Raw genomic sequence first — 17,437 nt, 5'->3', positions numbered from 1 at the left:
GTCGAAAACCGCAACCATCAGCACGGAAAAGATGGGACGAATCGGTGCGGTTTCCACACGACCGATGTTTCTACGATGACAACAACCTACCTGGAATGAAGCCGTGAATGCGGATATCGTTTCGTACGCCCGCTCGTAGGGATGACCCGGTCCCGGCCGGAAGGGGGTCAACATGTACTGGAGCCCAAGCAGCGGAACGAGTAGCAGGGTCGCCCTAAGAATGGGATTATTGTGTGAATGGTGTGGAATTTTTGTGGATTGTATATTATTTCATTCGACAAAGGAGAATATATTTTGGGAAAAGTACTTAATTCTATATAAACAAAAACAAAAATGACATTTTTCAGTGCTTTAAAACGGGTTTAGCAAACATAATTTAGGTATGGCGTGTTAGAAAATTATTCAGTATTAAAAACTATTCACCTATTGTGCAGAATGTTAATTTTCGGTTAATGGGTTCGATATTGCTTCCTTAAGGGCTGAGGACAGTACCGTAAAGTGGTAGGTTTTTTGCTATTTTCCCGTTTCAAATTAAATTTGCTTGGAAACGGTGCAGAATATAGAAATCCCATCTGACAATGTCTTCGAAATTTAGTTGAGAATACTCTTTGAAATTTGTAGAATGATTCAATGAGTTAGCGGTCGTGTTGTATTTTTTCTGACTGAAGAACTGATGAAAATTGGAACGCTCGGAAATACATACCTCTACTTGTTCATCGAATATCTCGGCTTTGAAGGCTTGTATCATAAATCTACCGTGACAAAGTCTAGACAATTTAGTTTAGATGCGATTAGTACATAAAAACATATATGTTATCGCGATAAAAATAAAGTCTTGTATTTTTCTGTGAAACAAAGTCAGTTTCAATGCATCCGCCATTTTTTTCCCCTTTGGTTTCCTGATAGCATTCTGAAAAAGGAGAGAGAAATAAAATTGGCTCGACAAGACTGCCAAACACACAGACATTCAATCTTTGTGAAAGTTGAATATTGTTGCATTGTTCATTGGAATCCATGTAATGTCCAACGCACGGAGAATCCGCAGATCACAAAATTACAATATTGCAAATGCTGTCACTTGGCGGAGAAGGAAGACAGCAAAACGCAGAACAAAAAACCAGAAGCGTTTCATATTGAAAATTTTCAATGGTAAATGAATGTCATTTATGTTAGTTACGTAGTGGTCGTTTTATGTAAGTGAAATTATGCAGAAGAATATAACAGTTAATTGTAAAACAAGTTTTCCATGTGTTAAATAGATATTCCTACAGTATAAATGTTTCAATTTCATCTGAGAGTAATGTATTCTAGGACAGTTCATGTCAATGTTATTAAAACCGCTTAACGCTTAAAAATTTGCTGCTAAAGTGAAGTGGTACTATTTGTATTTTCTTGAAAGTGTATCTGTAGCATTAGGTTTACCAGCGAGCCATTCTGCAAGTGATGGAAAAATCTCTTAATTCCCTGTGACCATTTTTCTGGTGAGTTCCCTTTTGAGAATTGTAATCTTTTGGTTAATTTCTATATCCTCTGTGTGTTTAGTGATAAAGATATAAGCAGTTAATTAGGTAAAATTTCGTTGTTCAAGCAGTGAACGATTAGCTGCCCCCTATTAATTGGAGAAGATTTGAGGTCGATTTACTAAACTTTTTACGGTTTTTCGTCCTTTTCAGTGATAGTATACAATTTTTAACACACTTTACCCTATATTTCCGGATCCGGAACTCGGAACCAGATGAAATTCAGGAATTACGTATGGGACCACAGGACCTTTCATTTGAACCTCAGTTTATGAAAATCGGTCGAGCCATCTATGAGAAAAGCTAGAAAACATATTTTCATTTTTTTGCACATTTTACCCCATAACTCCGGAACCGGAAGTCGGATCCAAACAATATTCAGGAATTTTGTATGGAACTACAAGACCTTTCATTTGAACCCAAGCTTGTGAAAATCGGTTCATCCATCTCTGAGAAAAGTTAGTGCACTTATTTTCACAATTTTTTGCACATTTTACCCCATAATTCCCGAACCGGAAGTCGGATTCAAATAATATTCAGGAATTTTGTATGGGACCACAAGACCTTTCATTTGAATCTAAGTTTGTGAAAATCGGTTCAGCCATCTCCGAGAAAAGTTAGTGCAAAAAAACGTTACATACGCACATACACACACACACACACACATACACACACACATACATACACACAGACATTTTGCGTACTCGACGAACTGAGTCGAATGGTATATGACACTCGGCCCTCCGGGCCTCGGTTCAAAAGTCGGTTCTCACAGTGATTGCATAACCTTTCTATATGAGAGAGGCAAAACGGCATGGCACACACATATTCCAAAAAATCGCAGTTTATTCATTACGAAATTTTCATAAAAAGGATTATGTTTATTATAAAGCTGATTTTAAAACTTTCTTGAATTTGAAATCATTCCGAAATAGATTTGACATAGTTTTGATGCTTCGTTTTACATCATAACGCTTATGAAAAATGGTCTACTAGGCTGGAATAAAATCTCATAATGATTTTGTTAGGATTTTGAGGAGTTTAAAGTTGTGACTACACAATTGGTTTATTGATGTATTGGGTATTTATCGTTAATTATTACCACATGTGCATTCAAAATATGAATCATTATGTGTACTAAATCCATTTCAACAATAAATTTACATGTTATTGAATAGAAAACAATAACTCAATAGTGCTGATTTTATGTACAAATGTGAATATATTGTTTTCCTGGTCGTCAAATGGTGAGATAACTCCTCACAAGTCCCTATCTCATGCCTCCCCGAGCGTCTATGATGACATTTGGTCAATAGAACGGCGTCGACTGGGTGCTGTCGCCTTCTGCGTTAGTAGCAGAATGAGAGGGTGCGAAACGGCTTGTAGGTAGAAGCCCATCCTAAAGTGCAATGTTTATCATAGTATATTACAACATATAATTCTGTTGTTTATTACATCATGTATTATTATTATTTTTTTTTATTATTAGAAGAGCGTAACTTACACTGCGACATTAAGTGTTATATTGTGTAATAGCATATTGTTTCATATATTATCGTCTTACACTATTTTATGTTGTTATATACTATGTTGTATGGTGTTATACTGCATTGCATTATATCATATTATATTGTATTATATTATACAATTTTTTATTATATTATATTATATTATATTATATTATATTATATTATATTATATTATATTATATTGTATTCTATTATATTATATAATATTGTATTGAATTATGTTATATTATATTATATTATAGGGTTTAATATGAGTAGTACTACGTACCTCTGCGCAAAATATAAATTTGTTTTCCTTATAAATTATCATTTTTAAAGTAATCTTTTAACAAACTATCAAGGTCGTCACAAGGTGAGCTTGATCCTCACTGGTTCCTGTTTCATGCCTACACGTGTGTCTGTGGTGACAATTGGTCGAGAAATGCGTTGATGGCAGAATGAGAGGATGAGAAATGACATATAAATTCAAGTAATATAATATCATAGCATATCGCAACATATCATTTTATTCATTCTATTATTTATTATATATTTCATTGCACTATATTATATTGTTTTTCATTATTATATTTATTGTTATTATTAATTCGTCATCAATAATAATAACGTATATTATTTTTATAGATGTGGATATTATTATTGTTATTAGAAGAGAAATATTCTACTTCCTGCAGTATTGCGAAGATAGAAGAGCATAACTGACACTCTACATTAACTGTTATTTTATATATTGTTTTATAATATATTATATTATATTATTTTGTAATCTATCATCTATCATTTTATGTTATATTAATTTCATTACACTATGTTTCATTGTATTTATCAATATAAAACATTTATCACGGGGGTGTAAAGGGGAGGAAGCATCAGGGCATCGGACGAATTGATGAATGGACGAGGGATTGTGGATAGCCAGCCCAAGTCACTTGAAGGAAACTTGTTTCCTTCTGAAGGTTTGAAATGAGTCTGACGCGCCCTTCTCAAACAAACCATCAGGCGGGTTCAAGCATGTATAGCGATATGCTTCATCCATGCACTGGATATTATGGTTGGAAGAGCATCTTTCATTCCCGCGGAATACAAGTAAGTGACTCTACTTACATATCCGCCCAACCCTTTTTGTTCGCTTTTCGGTAACAGCTATAGTAAGAAGTTGAATGGATGAGTCATATCGGGGCTATTGTAAGTCTACCCGCATCCACTGGCAAGTCCTTGAACTGATGGTGGCTTCCCTTCACATCACATCATCACATCAAATATGAATATATTGTTTTCCTTATTTGTATTTAAAAACTTCACCAAATTTATGAACATTTTTTGGTTTGACTGCTTTTTGAAAATAAACTACAACGTTAATAAAGTGTATAAGTTTTATGCTACTGGTTAGCATTTTACAGAGATTTTTTTTCAAAATAAAACAAAGGTTGTTTATTATTTGATGATTTGATGAAGAAAATATTGTTTCGTTAGTTCACCATCGCACGTCAATGGCGCTGGTAGCAGTAAACAGTGATGTGATTTTGCGCAGTACAACGATGAATGACCGTAGTACGGAAATCACCGTTGTATCATGATGCTCGCGTGATACCACCGTGATTTAGGGTGACAGACGTTTCATTACTTGTTTGTGCAGTTCTTTGGTTCAGAGGTCACTGTGGTCGATCAAGTTAAATACGTCGGGGTTATTCTTGACTCAAAACTGAATTGGTCTGCTCACATTGATTTCAGGAATAAAAGAGCTTGCATGGCTTTCGGCCAATGCAGACGAGCTTTTGGAAAATCATGGGGACTCAAACCCAGATATATTCATTGGATCTACACAACTATTGTTAGACCAATTTTAGCATATGGATGTATTGTATGGTGGCAGAAAGGAGAAGTCGCGACAGTTCAGTCAAAGCTAAATCATCTCCAAAGGATGGTCCTAATGGCGATGACAGGAGCATTCACGGCAACTCCTACTGCTGCTCTAGAGGCGCTACTGTGTATTAAACCACTTCATGTGTTCCTAAAACCAGAAGCATTATCTTGTGCATACCGTCTTAGGGTTACAGGGCTTTGGAACGGTAACCCATTAGATTATGCTACTAACCACACTCGCTTGTGGTCTCAAATGGTTACGTGGGATGAGTATTTACTCGCTCCTAGTGACCAAACACTTGGTAGATACTGTACTGTGTTTCAAGCAGAAATCTACGCGGTTCTGTGTGGAGTACAATCGGCACTTCAGCAGAGGATCTGTGGTAAACGAATTTATTTTTGTTCCGACAGTCAGGCACCCTTAAAAGCACTCAGTTCGAATGACTCACGGTCGAATCTAGTGATCGCATGTCGAACTCAAATTGAAGACCTCAGCATTTCAAATGCTGTTTACTTCTTATGGGTACCCGGCCATTCTGGTATTACTGGAAATGAATGGGCTGATGAGTTGGCTAGAGCTGGTGCAACGAATGATTTCGTTGGTCCTGAACCAGCTTTACCACTTTCAACTAGTTGGATAAAGCACAAGATTCGTTCTTGGGCTGCATCTAAACATGCCAGCTACTGCCGCAGCTTGCAAACTTGCGCTCAGACAAAAGCATTTCTACCAGATTTAAATCTGAAAATGTCAAAGTGTCTACTGCATTTCTCCAAGCATCATTGCAGTATTCTGGTCAGAGCTCTGACTGGACATTGCAAACTCAATTATCACATGGCTACTATTCAACGTGCTGAGTATTATTCGTGTGATTTGTGTGAATGCGATTATGGTACTGCATATCATCTGATATGTAACTGTCCCGCATTGACGCAGCTACGTATCCGGGTTTTTGGTTCTCCATACATGGTTGAGTCTGTGTATGCGGAGCTAAAATTGAAGGATATTCTCTCGTTTCTTACCCAATGTGGTAAGGAGCTATAGACAGAAGGGTTCATCGTTCTTCCTGGAGTGAATGAATCCCTTCTGTATTGACCTTAAATAGGGTTTAGCAGATTGTTTGGCATCCTTTGGGGGGTACCGAATTTACTTCTGCTCGTACATACTGCGAATCGTTCTGCATTCTTCCGGGAGTGCAGAATGGTGTCGCTTTTGTAAGATCTCTAAATCCTCTCGGGGGTTGGAGGTTTTATTAACAGCAGACTGTTCGGGACCTCGTAGAGGTTCAGAATTTACTTCTGCTTCCACTAAATGTGATCCTCAGCAGATTGTTCAGCATCCCTTAGGGGTGTAGAATTTACTTCTGCTTTTATGTGTTTTTGTGTCGTCAACTTTTCCCTTCCACCTAGTCCAACCCTTACCATTTCCTTTCAATCCTTCCCTCTTATATATCGGAAAAATGATGCTAAAAACAAACTGATGGCAAGGCACAAATCTCCAAATATCAAGGGGAACGTGCCATTTGAGCCAATTTGTTCTGATTCCTGATTCCTGATAGGGTGACAGACATGTGATTTCACGGTGTACAGTGATTCCGGTCACAGGTCTGTCATAAGAATGTTTGGCATTGCTCAACTGAAACGTTTCATTACTTGTTTGTGGTGCGTGTCTTTGTTGGGTGTCGTTGCTAAGCTGCCCGCACGATAAATCAAAAATGACAGATTAGTTAAAACAACAGTTGATTAGTTGTACCAAATTTTAACCAATCAAAATCAGAAAAACAACTAATATTTTAGTTGTTTTGCAATCTCTGGCTTTTCCGTGCGATAGATTAATGTGATAAAACTTCTCATCAAAAAAATATAAATGTATGCTAGCAACCCGGTACAGTTTGCTCATATACGAGAGAGTACAAGAGAATTACGATGTGCAAAGAGAATTGACTCCCCTTTCCTTCTCTTTACAGAGAGCGAGCCTACGGAAAACAATATATTCATATTTGTACATTAACACAGCACTATTGAGTTATTGTTTTCTTTTCAATAACATGTAAATTTATTGTTGAAATGGATTTAGTACACATAATGATTCATATTTTGAATGCACATGTGGTAATAATTAACGATAAATATCCAATACATCAATAAATCAATTGTGTAGTCACAACTTTAAACTCCTCAAAATCCTAACAAAATCATTATGAGATTTTATTCCAGCCTAGTAGACCATTTTTCATAAGCGTTATGATGTAAAACGAAGCATCAAAACTATGTCAAATCTATTTCGGGTTCCCCATGTTGGGGCGGCTCGAAACAGCGTCTGTTCTCCATGTTAGTAGCGACTGACTACCGTCCTTGTATCAGTGTGGCAGTTGATCGAAGAGAAGAATGCAGCAAGGGCGAGGATTAGTAGGATCGTAGTATTAGCCATGTAATTTTCCTCTACGCTAATAACGGATGCGAAGTCTGTTGAAACAGAAAGACAGAATTCCACAAACGGAATTTAATGCCAAGACTTTGCTTTGGCACGTTCCCCTCGTTACTTGTAGATTTGTGCCATACATTTGACAACAGTTGCACTCAAAACTGGAATGAGTTTTACGAAGTTATTGTGAAAACGCAATAAAACTGTAAAAAAAAGAAAGCCCCGCCTATGTTTTACAATAAGAATGGCTTTGTTCCGAACATTAACGAATTATTCTGAAGAAGAATTTTCAGCGATAAATTATTTAATTTTCAATTTCTAAAACAACATTGCGACAAAACCAATGAATCTGCTGACACGAATTACTTCGGTACTTGTTATAGAAAAAATAGAAGATAAATTTGGCAACAAATTTCAGCAATTCAAAGTCATAAAATCGACCTAACATTTATAGTGAATCCTGTTATTTTAAATAGTAACGAATCATTTGGAGTAATTAGTTTTTTTGATCTCATCTTTATTTTCTATACACGTAGAAATGTGGTCAGGTTTTAAACACTTACAGCACAGTATATTTTGTATCAATTATCAATATCATTTCATAATTTGTTTGGAAATATTTTTAAGATTCGATTTGAATGTATGCAAGCGAAGCTGTTGGAAGCACGCGAATCTATAAATAGAATCAAAATTAGAGCTAACGTTTCAGTCCTACGCGTAGCACGCTAGAGGTAGGTTGTTGCTAGACAGCAAACAAAAAGTGTCATAAAACGATTTGCAGCTTTAATTGGTATGCTCTGATCTTGTCTCATGCAAGCTCGGATGAAATTCCATTTTATGTCCTTTCGCCTGAGACATTGAACTCGATTGATAATGAGAAAAAGTTTATCACTTCAACCGAAATCGCAGAACGGTAAAGAAACTTACCGGTACAAAAATAACTGCTTGCATACAAAACTTGAACACAAGAGAAGCTCAAATATCAAAATCGTATCGCAAGCATGTACAAAGATATTATTACATACCTTTGAGATATTGGTGTAATTTCGTCGGATATAAAACAAACAATGTTCGGTGTTGGTTTCTAATCAAGATCAATCTAAGCAGACTCTCGTGCAATTGCGGATTCAAAAGTATTACGATTGATTGAACTGTTTGATTGTAGATCATTAGAAATTTCGGTTGCCTTGTTCCACATCAATGGCTCGAATGGGGCTGATACTTGTAGTTTTTATAAAACTTTGAACCTTCAGGAATAACAAGTTTTTTTGTTATAAAAAACATTATTTATTTGAGTACTATTTATTGTTGTTCAGAAAATCGTGGCTCTTCAAAAAGTTGCTCAATTTTGTAATAACGTTTTTGGCTCTTTCGACTCAAATGGCTCCCGACCACTGGGAAATAACTTTTTGGCCATCTATTGACCATGCAAAGACTATCGATTTCAATAGTTTTTAGCTCAATTTACAAATTTTTTGTTTATGTTTTGCTTCACCGCAAAAAGCAACGGTATACAATTTTGAGCACCAGATTTTGAAAATGCTTAAATCGACAGTATAAAATTTTGAACTAGACACTGTGTGCCCATTTTTGTTATATATGAAGATGCAAGCAGCAGTAGTTCTTCGAAGCACTGTCTGCTCATGCCTAGAAACTGTTGGAGTTTTGGTGAATCCTGAATAGGAAGTTCTTTAATTAGCTCAACATGGAAACCATCACTATCCCGTCTTTAAGTTCTTCCAAACACAACACACCCAGTAGCAACGCAACGGACTTCTTTTTGTGAGACCTGATCGACATTTTATCATAGAGTGATATTCCGTGAAAAGTTATCTGCCCCACAAACTGCCTTCCAATGTGATCACTGTGTGCAGAAAAACTGTAATAAACAACCCACTCCCTTCATTTTAATCTGTAACCAGTTTTATCTGTCTGATCAATGTAATCTCAATACTGACATGCTCAAAAAGTCTGTCACAGTCAAACTTAACAACTGTCAAAATATCAAACTTGACTGTTGCAGTTATTTAGCTGTGAATAGTGTGATCACATTGCCAGACCAAATATAAACTGCCGAAAAATTACTTGTCTGTGACAGACAAACTGTGACAGATAAACTGGCTAGTCTGATCGTAGCTTAAAAGAGACGTTATCCGTCGGGTTAATTCAAAAGGATCAAAGCAGTCCTCGACCAAGTGTATAATACAATCAATGCCGGTATCATATTTTGTTATGCTAATTAGATAAGACACAGTCCTGTACATTCATCGGTTTTGAACATCGATAGTACTTACCGGAACGCCTGCAGTATCGTTCGGGATGGACCTGTTCCCTGAGGTCCCGCCGGGGCTTTTAGTTTGAGAAGCACCACCCGCACAATGTTGCACAGGAAGAGCAGATTCAGCAGCATCGATATGCAAACTGGGGCAACCAGGACGTTTGCGTAGGAGCTTTCGTTCATCCAGCATCTGTTGAGAATGGGAATGATGAATTAATCCTAAGGTATACTATATTTGTTATCTTTAATAATTCATGGAACAATTACACAAATGTTTAGGAATCCATACAAAAAAAAAACAATTCAATAAAAACAACAGCTAATGAACAAAATAACTTTTTCCAATTTAATTGAACTATCCGAGTTAAAAAAAAACGCAAGCCCGGAACAAGTGCTGATGCGAAGAGCGTAAAATAATGCTGTAACAGGAAATTATTATCTATAGAATTCTAGGAAACACGACTAGAAATGTGATGAGAACAGAAAACAGAAAACAAAACATGACCCGCTAACCGAATCCTTATATACGTACTGTATCCTATCATCCGGATCGGCGCGACCCCGCAGGATGCCGTACACTGTCAGCACGATGGCGGGTGCGGTCCACCCGAGCAGAACGAGCCACTGGACCAGCTTTTTCTCCGACACGAAGGCCGATACCAGCACCGTGTGCAGATAAAAACCCTCGCACAGCATCCAGGCGTAGTTGGTCAGCAGAAAATAGTGCAACACCAGATGCAGTGCGATGCAGGGTGCCTGCGGAATAGGAAATAAGATATTTCATTTGTTGTGTAAGCATGATAGATTAAATGAAACCTTAAAAGAGATCACATTTAGGCTAATTGTGGTGCCCGGTTTGCGTGGGGGTGATAGAAATTACCAATGGTCATCAGATTAAATTTTTCCGATTATGGGATGTTGATGGATTGCAAAGCTTATCTGTGAAATCCACTGAAACAAAATACTTTATTTCAGCACATTTTACAGACCAGGGTCGACAGATTTTATTTAAATGAATTAAGGGAAATGAAAAAAAAAACATATCTCGGAATTCGCATAACCGAACACCTCTGGGGGTGAAATTGTTTTTCGTTATTTTTCCATGTTGTCCCCTACGACTTACCCCGTTTTCACTCAGCACCTCCGGGTCTGCTAGCACCATCCGATACCACAGGAGCCACAGTGTGTTATTTGTGGCGAACGACGCGAACAGGTTCATGTGTAGCGTTATCCGAGCACATTTCAGTGACCTTGAATGGAATTGGAAAAGGTACGAGAAATGGAAATGAGATTGGAAACTGCGACTGGCGGCACAATCTTCGAGGACGATGAAAATTCTGTGTTGAACTTTGCATATGCATAAACAACTGTCGCACCAACTTAGGGTTGTTATCCATTGAAAGTTGCTTAGTTATGCAAAGTGAGCTACGGTAGGTTGTGCGAATGTACAGAAGTGACTCTGGTGGTAGGCCTCGGCCAGTAAAGAACAGTTTTCATGAATACAAGTTTAAAAATCAGATTGTAAATAGCTTGTAGGAATTGCGATTGAATTTATTTAAAATAATCTAATGTTTTTCATTTCGTGATTCTTGAAACCAAAATTTTCAGGATTCTAGTTTCATTTATATATAATTCGATCCACTTTGTAAGTGTTTTATCCAATGGCTTTCTTAATTGTAATTTGTCCGAATTCACTGGACTTTGTCATCCGAGCCAATAAATAAAGCCATTGAAAACCGTCAAAGTAATTAAATCAATTTCTTCAATATTTTTCAATGCTTTTTTGTCAGTTGATTGATTGATTAAAATGTTCAATTCACTTGAAATTTGGATATAAGAAATCAATTACATCTCAAGATTAGTTTAACAAAAATCGGTTTTAGAAAAGCAACTTCAGAAATCAACAGCAGAAACGGTGGTGAAATCAATATCTACTTGTTCCGATTCGAATCAAATTTAGGGGTTAGCCAAATTTTGTGCTAGGGCACATAACCGTTTTTATTATTTTTATGTTTCGTCTTTGAGTCATCAGTGTAGGGCAGTTCAAATTGAAATGCTTAGTGCTAAACTCGGCAGTTCAATTTGAACCGCTAAGCAGACGTAAAGTTTCTGCTACTTACAGAACACTTTTTGTTTTGCAACGGAGTGCAATGTCTTACATAAATCGCCACACGAAAATTTTTCAATTTCTTTGTATAGACGCCAAACAAAAACTAATCGTACGATATGCGTCAAAATTTGACAGAATGTGTATAAAAGTGTTGCCAAAGTTGGGAGAATAAAAGTTTACCGATTGGACAAGCGCGGGAATTATAAAATGAAAATACCGGTTCCTTTTTGATCATAAGGTAAAAAGGATGTTCTTATGTGTTTACGATGTAAAAAGGAGCAAATATTTTGAAACTATTCAATCTCTTCTAGATTGCAAAATTTGTTCATTATTTGTCGAACAGATGGTCGAGCAGATTTTAATAAATTTATTTTCAAATGAAGTGCCTCATAATCCCACATAATACTATTTAATTTCATCGCGTGATCTTCCGTGTCTGGATCAGAGATACCAGACCTGCAGATTTGTTTGCAAATCAGCAGATTTATAAAATAAGCTGAAGACATACTTCAGTGGCAGACTTTTTTGTAGACGTTTGTAAAAACTTACAGATTTTTTAAATTGCCGCGGTCCTTATTTTTTTGTTCACTATATCAATTCCTAACATCATTATTTGAAGAAAACTTGGAGACCGCAGACTTTTTGGCATTAAAAATATCTTACTCTTCACTATATGGGGCCGGGTGTCAATTAAAAGTTTCATAAATAGTCGCGTAACCTTTTTGTGTCATAATTTTGAACGTTAATAACTCGGTCATTTCATGATGGATTGTTATAATTTAACAACCAATCGATTCGGAAACTTGTAACTTAAACATATATGGCAACGTCGTTTCAGTATTTCAATAGCACACTATTGAAATAATGGTTAGAATCGACCTATGTTTTCATCCACCAATCCCAGTTGTACAAAATGACGTCAACTTCTTGTTCGGCATAGGAGGCTTTGCGTCATGCATAAAAAACACCGCATCGTTATGCGTAGTATGAAGAGAAATCTATAAATATATGCTGCAAAATATTTCTTTGCCTAGTTCATGTTTGACTGTGAAAGAAACAAGTAGCTCGTCCAGTGAGCTGGATTGTCGCTTTTGCATTATGTGTTGGTGAAATTTTCTGTTGTCTGCGCAACACCGTGTTCGCTTGAATATCTTATATATCATCTAGCTATTGAAGAACCGAATCAGCGTGGTTACCGATTCTTTTGAAATATCCCATGTATTTAGCAAATTTCGGTCGCTTACCGTGGTTGGGTGTCAATTTAAAACATGCAAAACTAATCGCGTAACATTTTTCTGTCATAATTTTGAACGCTTATAACTCAGTCATTTGTTGATGGATTTATATAACTCAACAAACAATCGATTCGGAAACATTTAACTTAAACTTATGAGACAATGAAAAATTAGTTTGAATTGAGTATTTTATTTTGGTTCTCTGGTAACTATCAGGCCAATTTAGAATTATCGGCGATAGATTTTTCGGGTCTAATTTGCAGCGCTTGTTTCTCGATGATTTGTTAATGAGTTTTCCTAATTTAAATGATTCCAAAGCTTCAATATTGTCAGCTTAAAAATGTTTTAATTTATCAACGGATCGGTTTGCATACTTAAATCTTCATTCCCATACGAACAAAACGTTACAATGTGACTGAACAAGTTGTTGTCCCACCAGAAATTAAACGCTTCAAAAGATTCAAAATTAAATTCTGAAACTTATTTAAAAGCGGTCTCCTCGGTTTAGTAGTATAAATGAGTTCCACAGGCTCACATATACAGTACAATTAGATGCAATATCATATAGTATCAAAGATAAACTAAAGATAAGTTTACCTGCGATTTTACATGTATCGTTTGAATAGGAACCCTCGTAGAATCTATTATTTTCAATTATTATTTGCTTCACAACAATAAGCGTCTGATGGCTACATGTGTTGTAACTATCGCCATTATTCTGAATAACGACGTATTGATTTTTCGATCGAATGCGGTTCGATCGAATCATAGCTACCTTTGATTTTGCTAGCGTTATGGAGAATACAAATAAAATACGAGTGAAAAAACGATACGACGTTATTCAGAATAAGGGCGTATGACAATGTTCATTCATGTGTTAATAACATCAAGTTACAATATGAACAAAATTTCGGAGGACGATTTGCACAAATGTAAGAATGGATTCTAATGGAAGGTCTTTTGGATTTATAGACTTGTATGCTATTTTAACCGAATCCGGCTTCCAGTGTCGGAACAGGTCCGGAAGAAGCGGTCAGAACTCCAAAAATGTAGCTCACACTCTGCACTTGGGTATCGGTGTAATGTCTAAAAAAACCGATTTTCAATCGCTTGAATAATGCACATCTTCTAATCTTCTAATTAACAGATCTTGTCTCTCAATTCAAAAAGTTCAACATTCAAGGATTATTTTTATGCTTGTTATGTCTCTGTGAATCAAATCAAGTAATAAATGTAATAACTGAAGTGTATTTTTTATGTTATTTGAAAAATTAAGAATTTCTCACTCACTCACTCACGGGGACTTACCTGAAATAGCTCAGAATGCCAAGCGATAGGACGAGGGCAATCAACGATATCGAATATCCCGTTTCGTATATCGTCCTCACTTGTTGTCGCCACTGATGATGCCAAGATGAGCCAATTCGATTACGCGATCATACACGGATGGAAAATCAGAGGAAATAGAGGAAACAAAAATGACTTCATTTAGAATTTTCCCACGCCGACACACTTACCTCGAAATCGTCAAAATTTATACAGGTTGTATAGTTGGACCAGGTTTTGTTCGTCAACGGGTGCCGGAACCAGTCGCCATGCTCCTCACAGACCTTGTGCGCAAATCCTACAATACAAACCGTGATTAGTAAGCTCCTGACCTGTGTCACACCGCCACACCACAAAAATGGGGATTTCAATATAGCAAACGTTTGCTGCTTACTGTTGGGATCAAAACCGGTGACGAACGCCGGACACAGCGCATAGGCAGACGTTCCGGCTGCGGTATCCGGCCAGCAAAGCCATCCATCCCAGGTCCCCCGACAGAAGAGTCCTGTTGGGATGGAACAAGTTTGAATAGATGCAATTAGAACGATGTGACTATTGTTGACTGTTTATGCAGTTGGCGTTCATTTTCTGTTGGTTAGTTCCAGCTGACGTTTGCGGTATCGACCTTCACCGACGACCTGCAGCGTCTGAACAGACAAACCTGACCTGCACAAAAAAAAAACTGCGAACCAAAGCCCCTTACCGTTATCTCCATGGTTTCGTATTTTACTGTGAATTAAGGATTTGGTATGCTTTTATTCAATTTGTCACTCAATCTACTGCCCATGAATTACAATGGTTCCGAAGGAGAATGCATTGAAGGATGGGGAAAATTAAATTACAGGCCAGGAGATTCAATTTCAAAGGATTTTAAATGACAATAAGAATATGGAACAGTTCTGTCAAAACAAAAGATTAAATTACGCACTGGAATGAAGCACTGATAACATCCTCCGTTTCCTGCTTCTGTTTGAGTAATCTCCGGTAACCTCGTACGAACGATGAATTCGTTTCACACTGAGGTTTATTTTACTGCAAATTAGCAAACCGGGTTGCAAAACTTTGAGTTGGTAGTAACTACTGAAACTAGATCAGCATCGCATGTTTCAACACTAACTTTCACATGTGCTAACGAGAAATGTTCCACTAGCTATAGAGAGAGAGAAAGGATGCTTGATTGTGGTTCTTCCGCCGAACAAGTTTTCAATGCAATAAATCTAAAAACGGAATAATTTGCAGCACCACTTACATGCAGAATGTTTCCGGAGTATTGTTATATGTGATAAATTAAATATGTTACGGAACTGAACTGTGCTTGGCAGTAAACAGCCCGGTTTTACCGCTTCTGTACAACCGGAGGGACAAAGTTTCCGGAGGTTAACCCATATTCTAAAAGAGAGTTAAGACTTTCCTCATCATTATTTAGATTAATTATTTCCAGGAAGGTTGTCGTATGCATTCTATAAGATTTGGCTGCACAAATGCAACTATTATCAGGAATGCCACGTGAGTTTTTCAAATATGTGCAAGCAGGTTTCGAAAAAAAGGCGAACGCAGATGTTTTCGCTGAACCTTGAGCCGGGAAAAAGTTTATAGCAAAATTGAATCTAAAGACTGTGGACCATCTCGTGAATTATTTTTTACTTTTAGTTAAAATGTGACAGTCGAGCAGTTATTCTGTTGTTATCAAAAATATCCCTGCTCGAAAGCATGGTTATTTTTGCCAGTTTGATTGTTGTTTTCCGACACTGCAAAAAAAGTCTTGCAAAAAAATTCTGTTTCCAGATCCCTAGAAAAAGTTACTTATGTGTAATTTGTTTTTGTACATTCAGTACCCCATTGAAAATATCAATAAATTATCAAACGAAGTAAGTGTTTCTAGAAGTTCTTTTTAGGAACGTTTTCTGTATTGCAATTATTATATCACTTAATATCATTTTATTTTAAGTGCAAAATAAACCAAAATAACTTTCCATACGTCAAACTTTGAAATAGGCCGCAGATTCAGTTGAATTTAACTACTCGATGAAAAATAACTGCTCGATTGTCAAATTTTAACTAAAAGTGGAAATAATTCGCGAAATGGTCCACTGCCTAAATGGGCTCTATTCTTTTCCTGCTAAAATCAATAAAATTCGGACTTCTGAATCAATGCTTGACAGTTTGACGAGGCAAGTTTACAATCGAATTTTGATTCAAGTATATAACAGCAAATTTAGCAGCTGGAAGTTTTATATGGGCGATCTGTAATAGAACTAAAAATGAAAAAAAAAACTTATCCCTAGCCAGCTTTTCTAGTTTTATTTATTCGAACAGTTCTACTGTCAAATTTAAAACTGGTATGCGCTGCCGTTCTATTTTTTGTACTTTTGAAACAAACTGACATATATTATAGATTATGCATCTACCTACTAAAAAAATCATACGGAGTTCGGTAAAACAAATTGCCGAATATAACCAGTAATACGAAAAACACCGAAGGGTTCGCAACTTTTTTAAAAACGTCTATCGACTTAACGAATTCTGTAAATTTCATTACCGAACTAGTCGGTATTGGAAATCTGTAATCATATTTACCGAAAGTGTTGTACTTGAAAAAATATTTTATTTTCCGGCGGAACAAGTAGTTAGTCTCAGTGCAAAGTAAAGTTGTCAAGCTCAGTCTATGAAAATGCGTGAATTAAAAATTGTGCGCGTTAAAATGGATGACATCATTCCACGCATGAAAGATCAGGATCTATCTAAGTTAGTTATGTATGAAACTACATATACGAATTAGTCTGTATTATTTATTTTACAGGCAGAAGACGAATTACCAAATGAAGAATTTCCCCCTAAACTGTTTGTACGAGGCTCCTTTTTGCAGGATTCAAAAGATTGCACAATATGCATAGGAACGCACAGAATGCTAGAGTTGAGATCAGCCTTCAAAATATTAATGGAAACATACATTGTTTTCAATATTCCATCGGTGCCATCCGATAAACATTTATTCAAAGTGTTGTACTGGGAATAGGTGCACTTGGCACCACTGCAATAAAATTTTTACATGGACTTCATAATTAAGCGCTATGGCTTACTGATTTTGTTATTAGTTTGTGAAGCATTTACACAAACAATAAAGGTTTTTTTTAATCAGTTTGAAAAAAAAATC

At 36.5% G+C, this 17,437-nt stretch overlaps 1 protein-coding gene across 1 annotated transcript in view; it reads right to left on the bottom strand.

The window, feature by feature from the left end:
* Positions 1 to 17,437, bottom strand: part of LOC131431202 (calcitonin gene-related peptide type 1 receptor) — a 228,978-nt gene that overhangs the window by 10,305 nt on the left and 201,236 nt on the right. Inside the window, 7 exon segments of the mRNA XM_058596780.1 lie at positions 91 to 214; positions 9,629 to 9,802; positions 10,145 to 10,368; positions 10,736 to 10,862; positions 14,266 to 14,357; positions 14,475 to 14,581; positions 14,678 to 14,788. Coding sequence (XP_058452763.1) covers positions 91 to 214; positions 9,629 to 9,802; positions 10,145 to 10,368; positions 10,736 to 10,862; positions 14,266 to 14,357; positions 14,475 to 14,581; positions 14,678 to 14,788 — 959 coding nt within the window.

Source organism: Malaya genurostris, chromosome 2 (assembly GCF_030247185.1).
Source record: "Malaya genurostris strain Urasoe2022 chromosome 2, Malgen_1.1, whole genome shotgun sequence".
Classification (NCBI taxonomy): domain Eukaryota; kingdom Metazoa; phylum Arthropoda; class Insecta; order Diptera; family Culicidae; genus Malaya; species Malaya genurostris.
The sequence above is the reverse complement of the archived record's forward strand: the minus strand, read 5'-3'. Positions and strand labels throughout refer to the sequence as shown.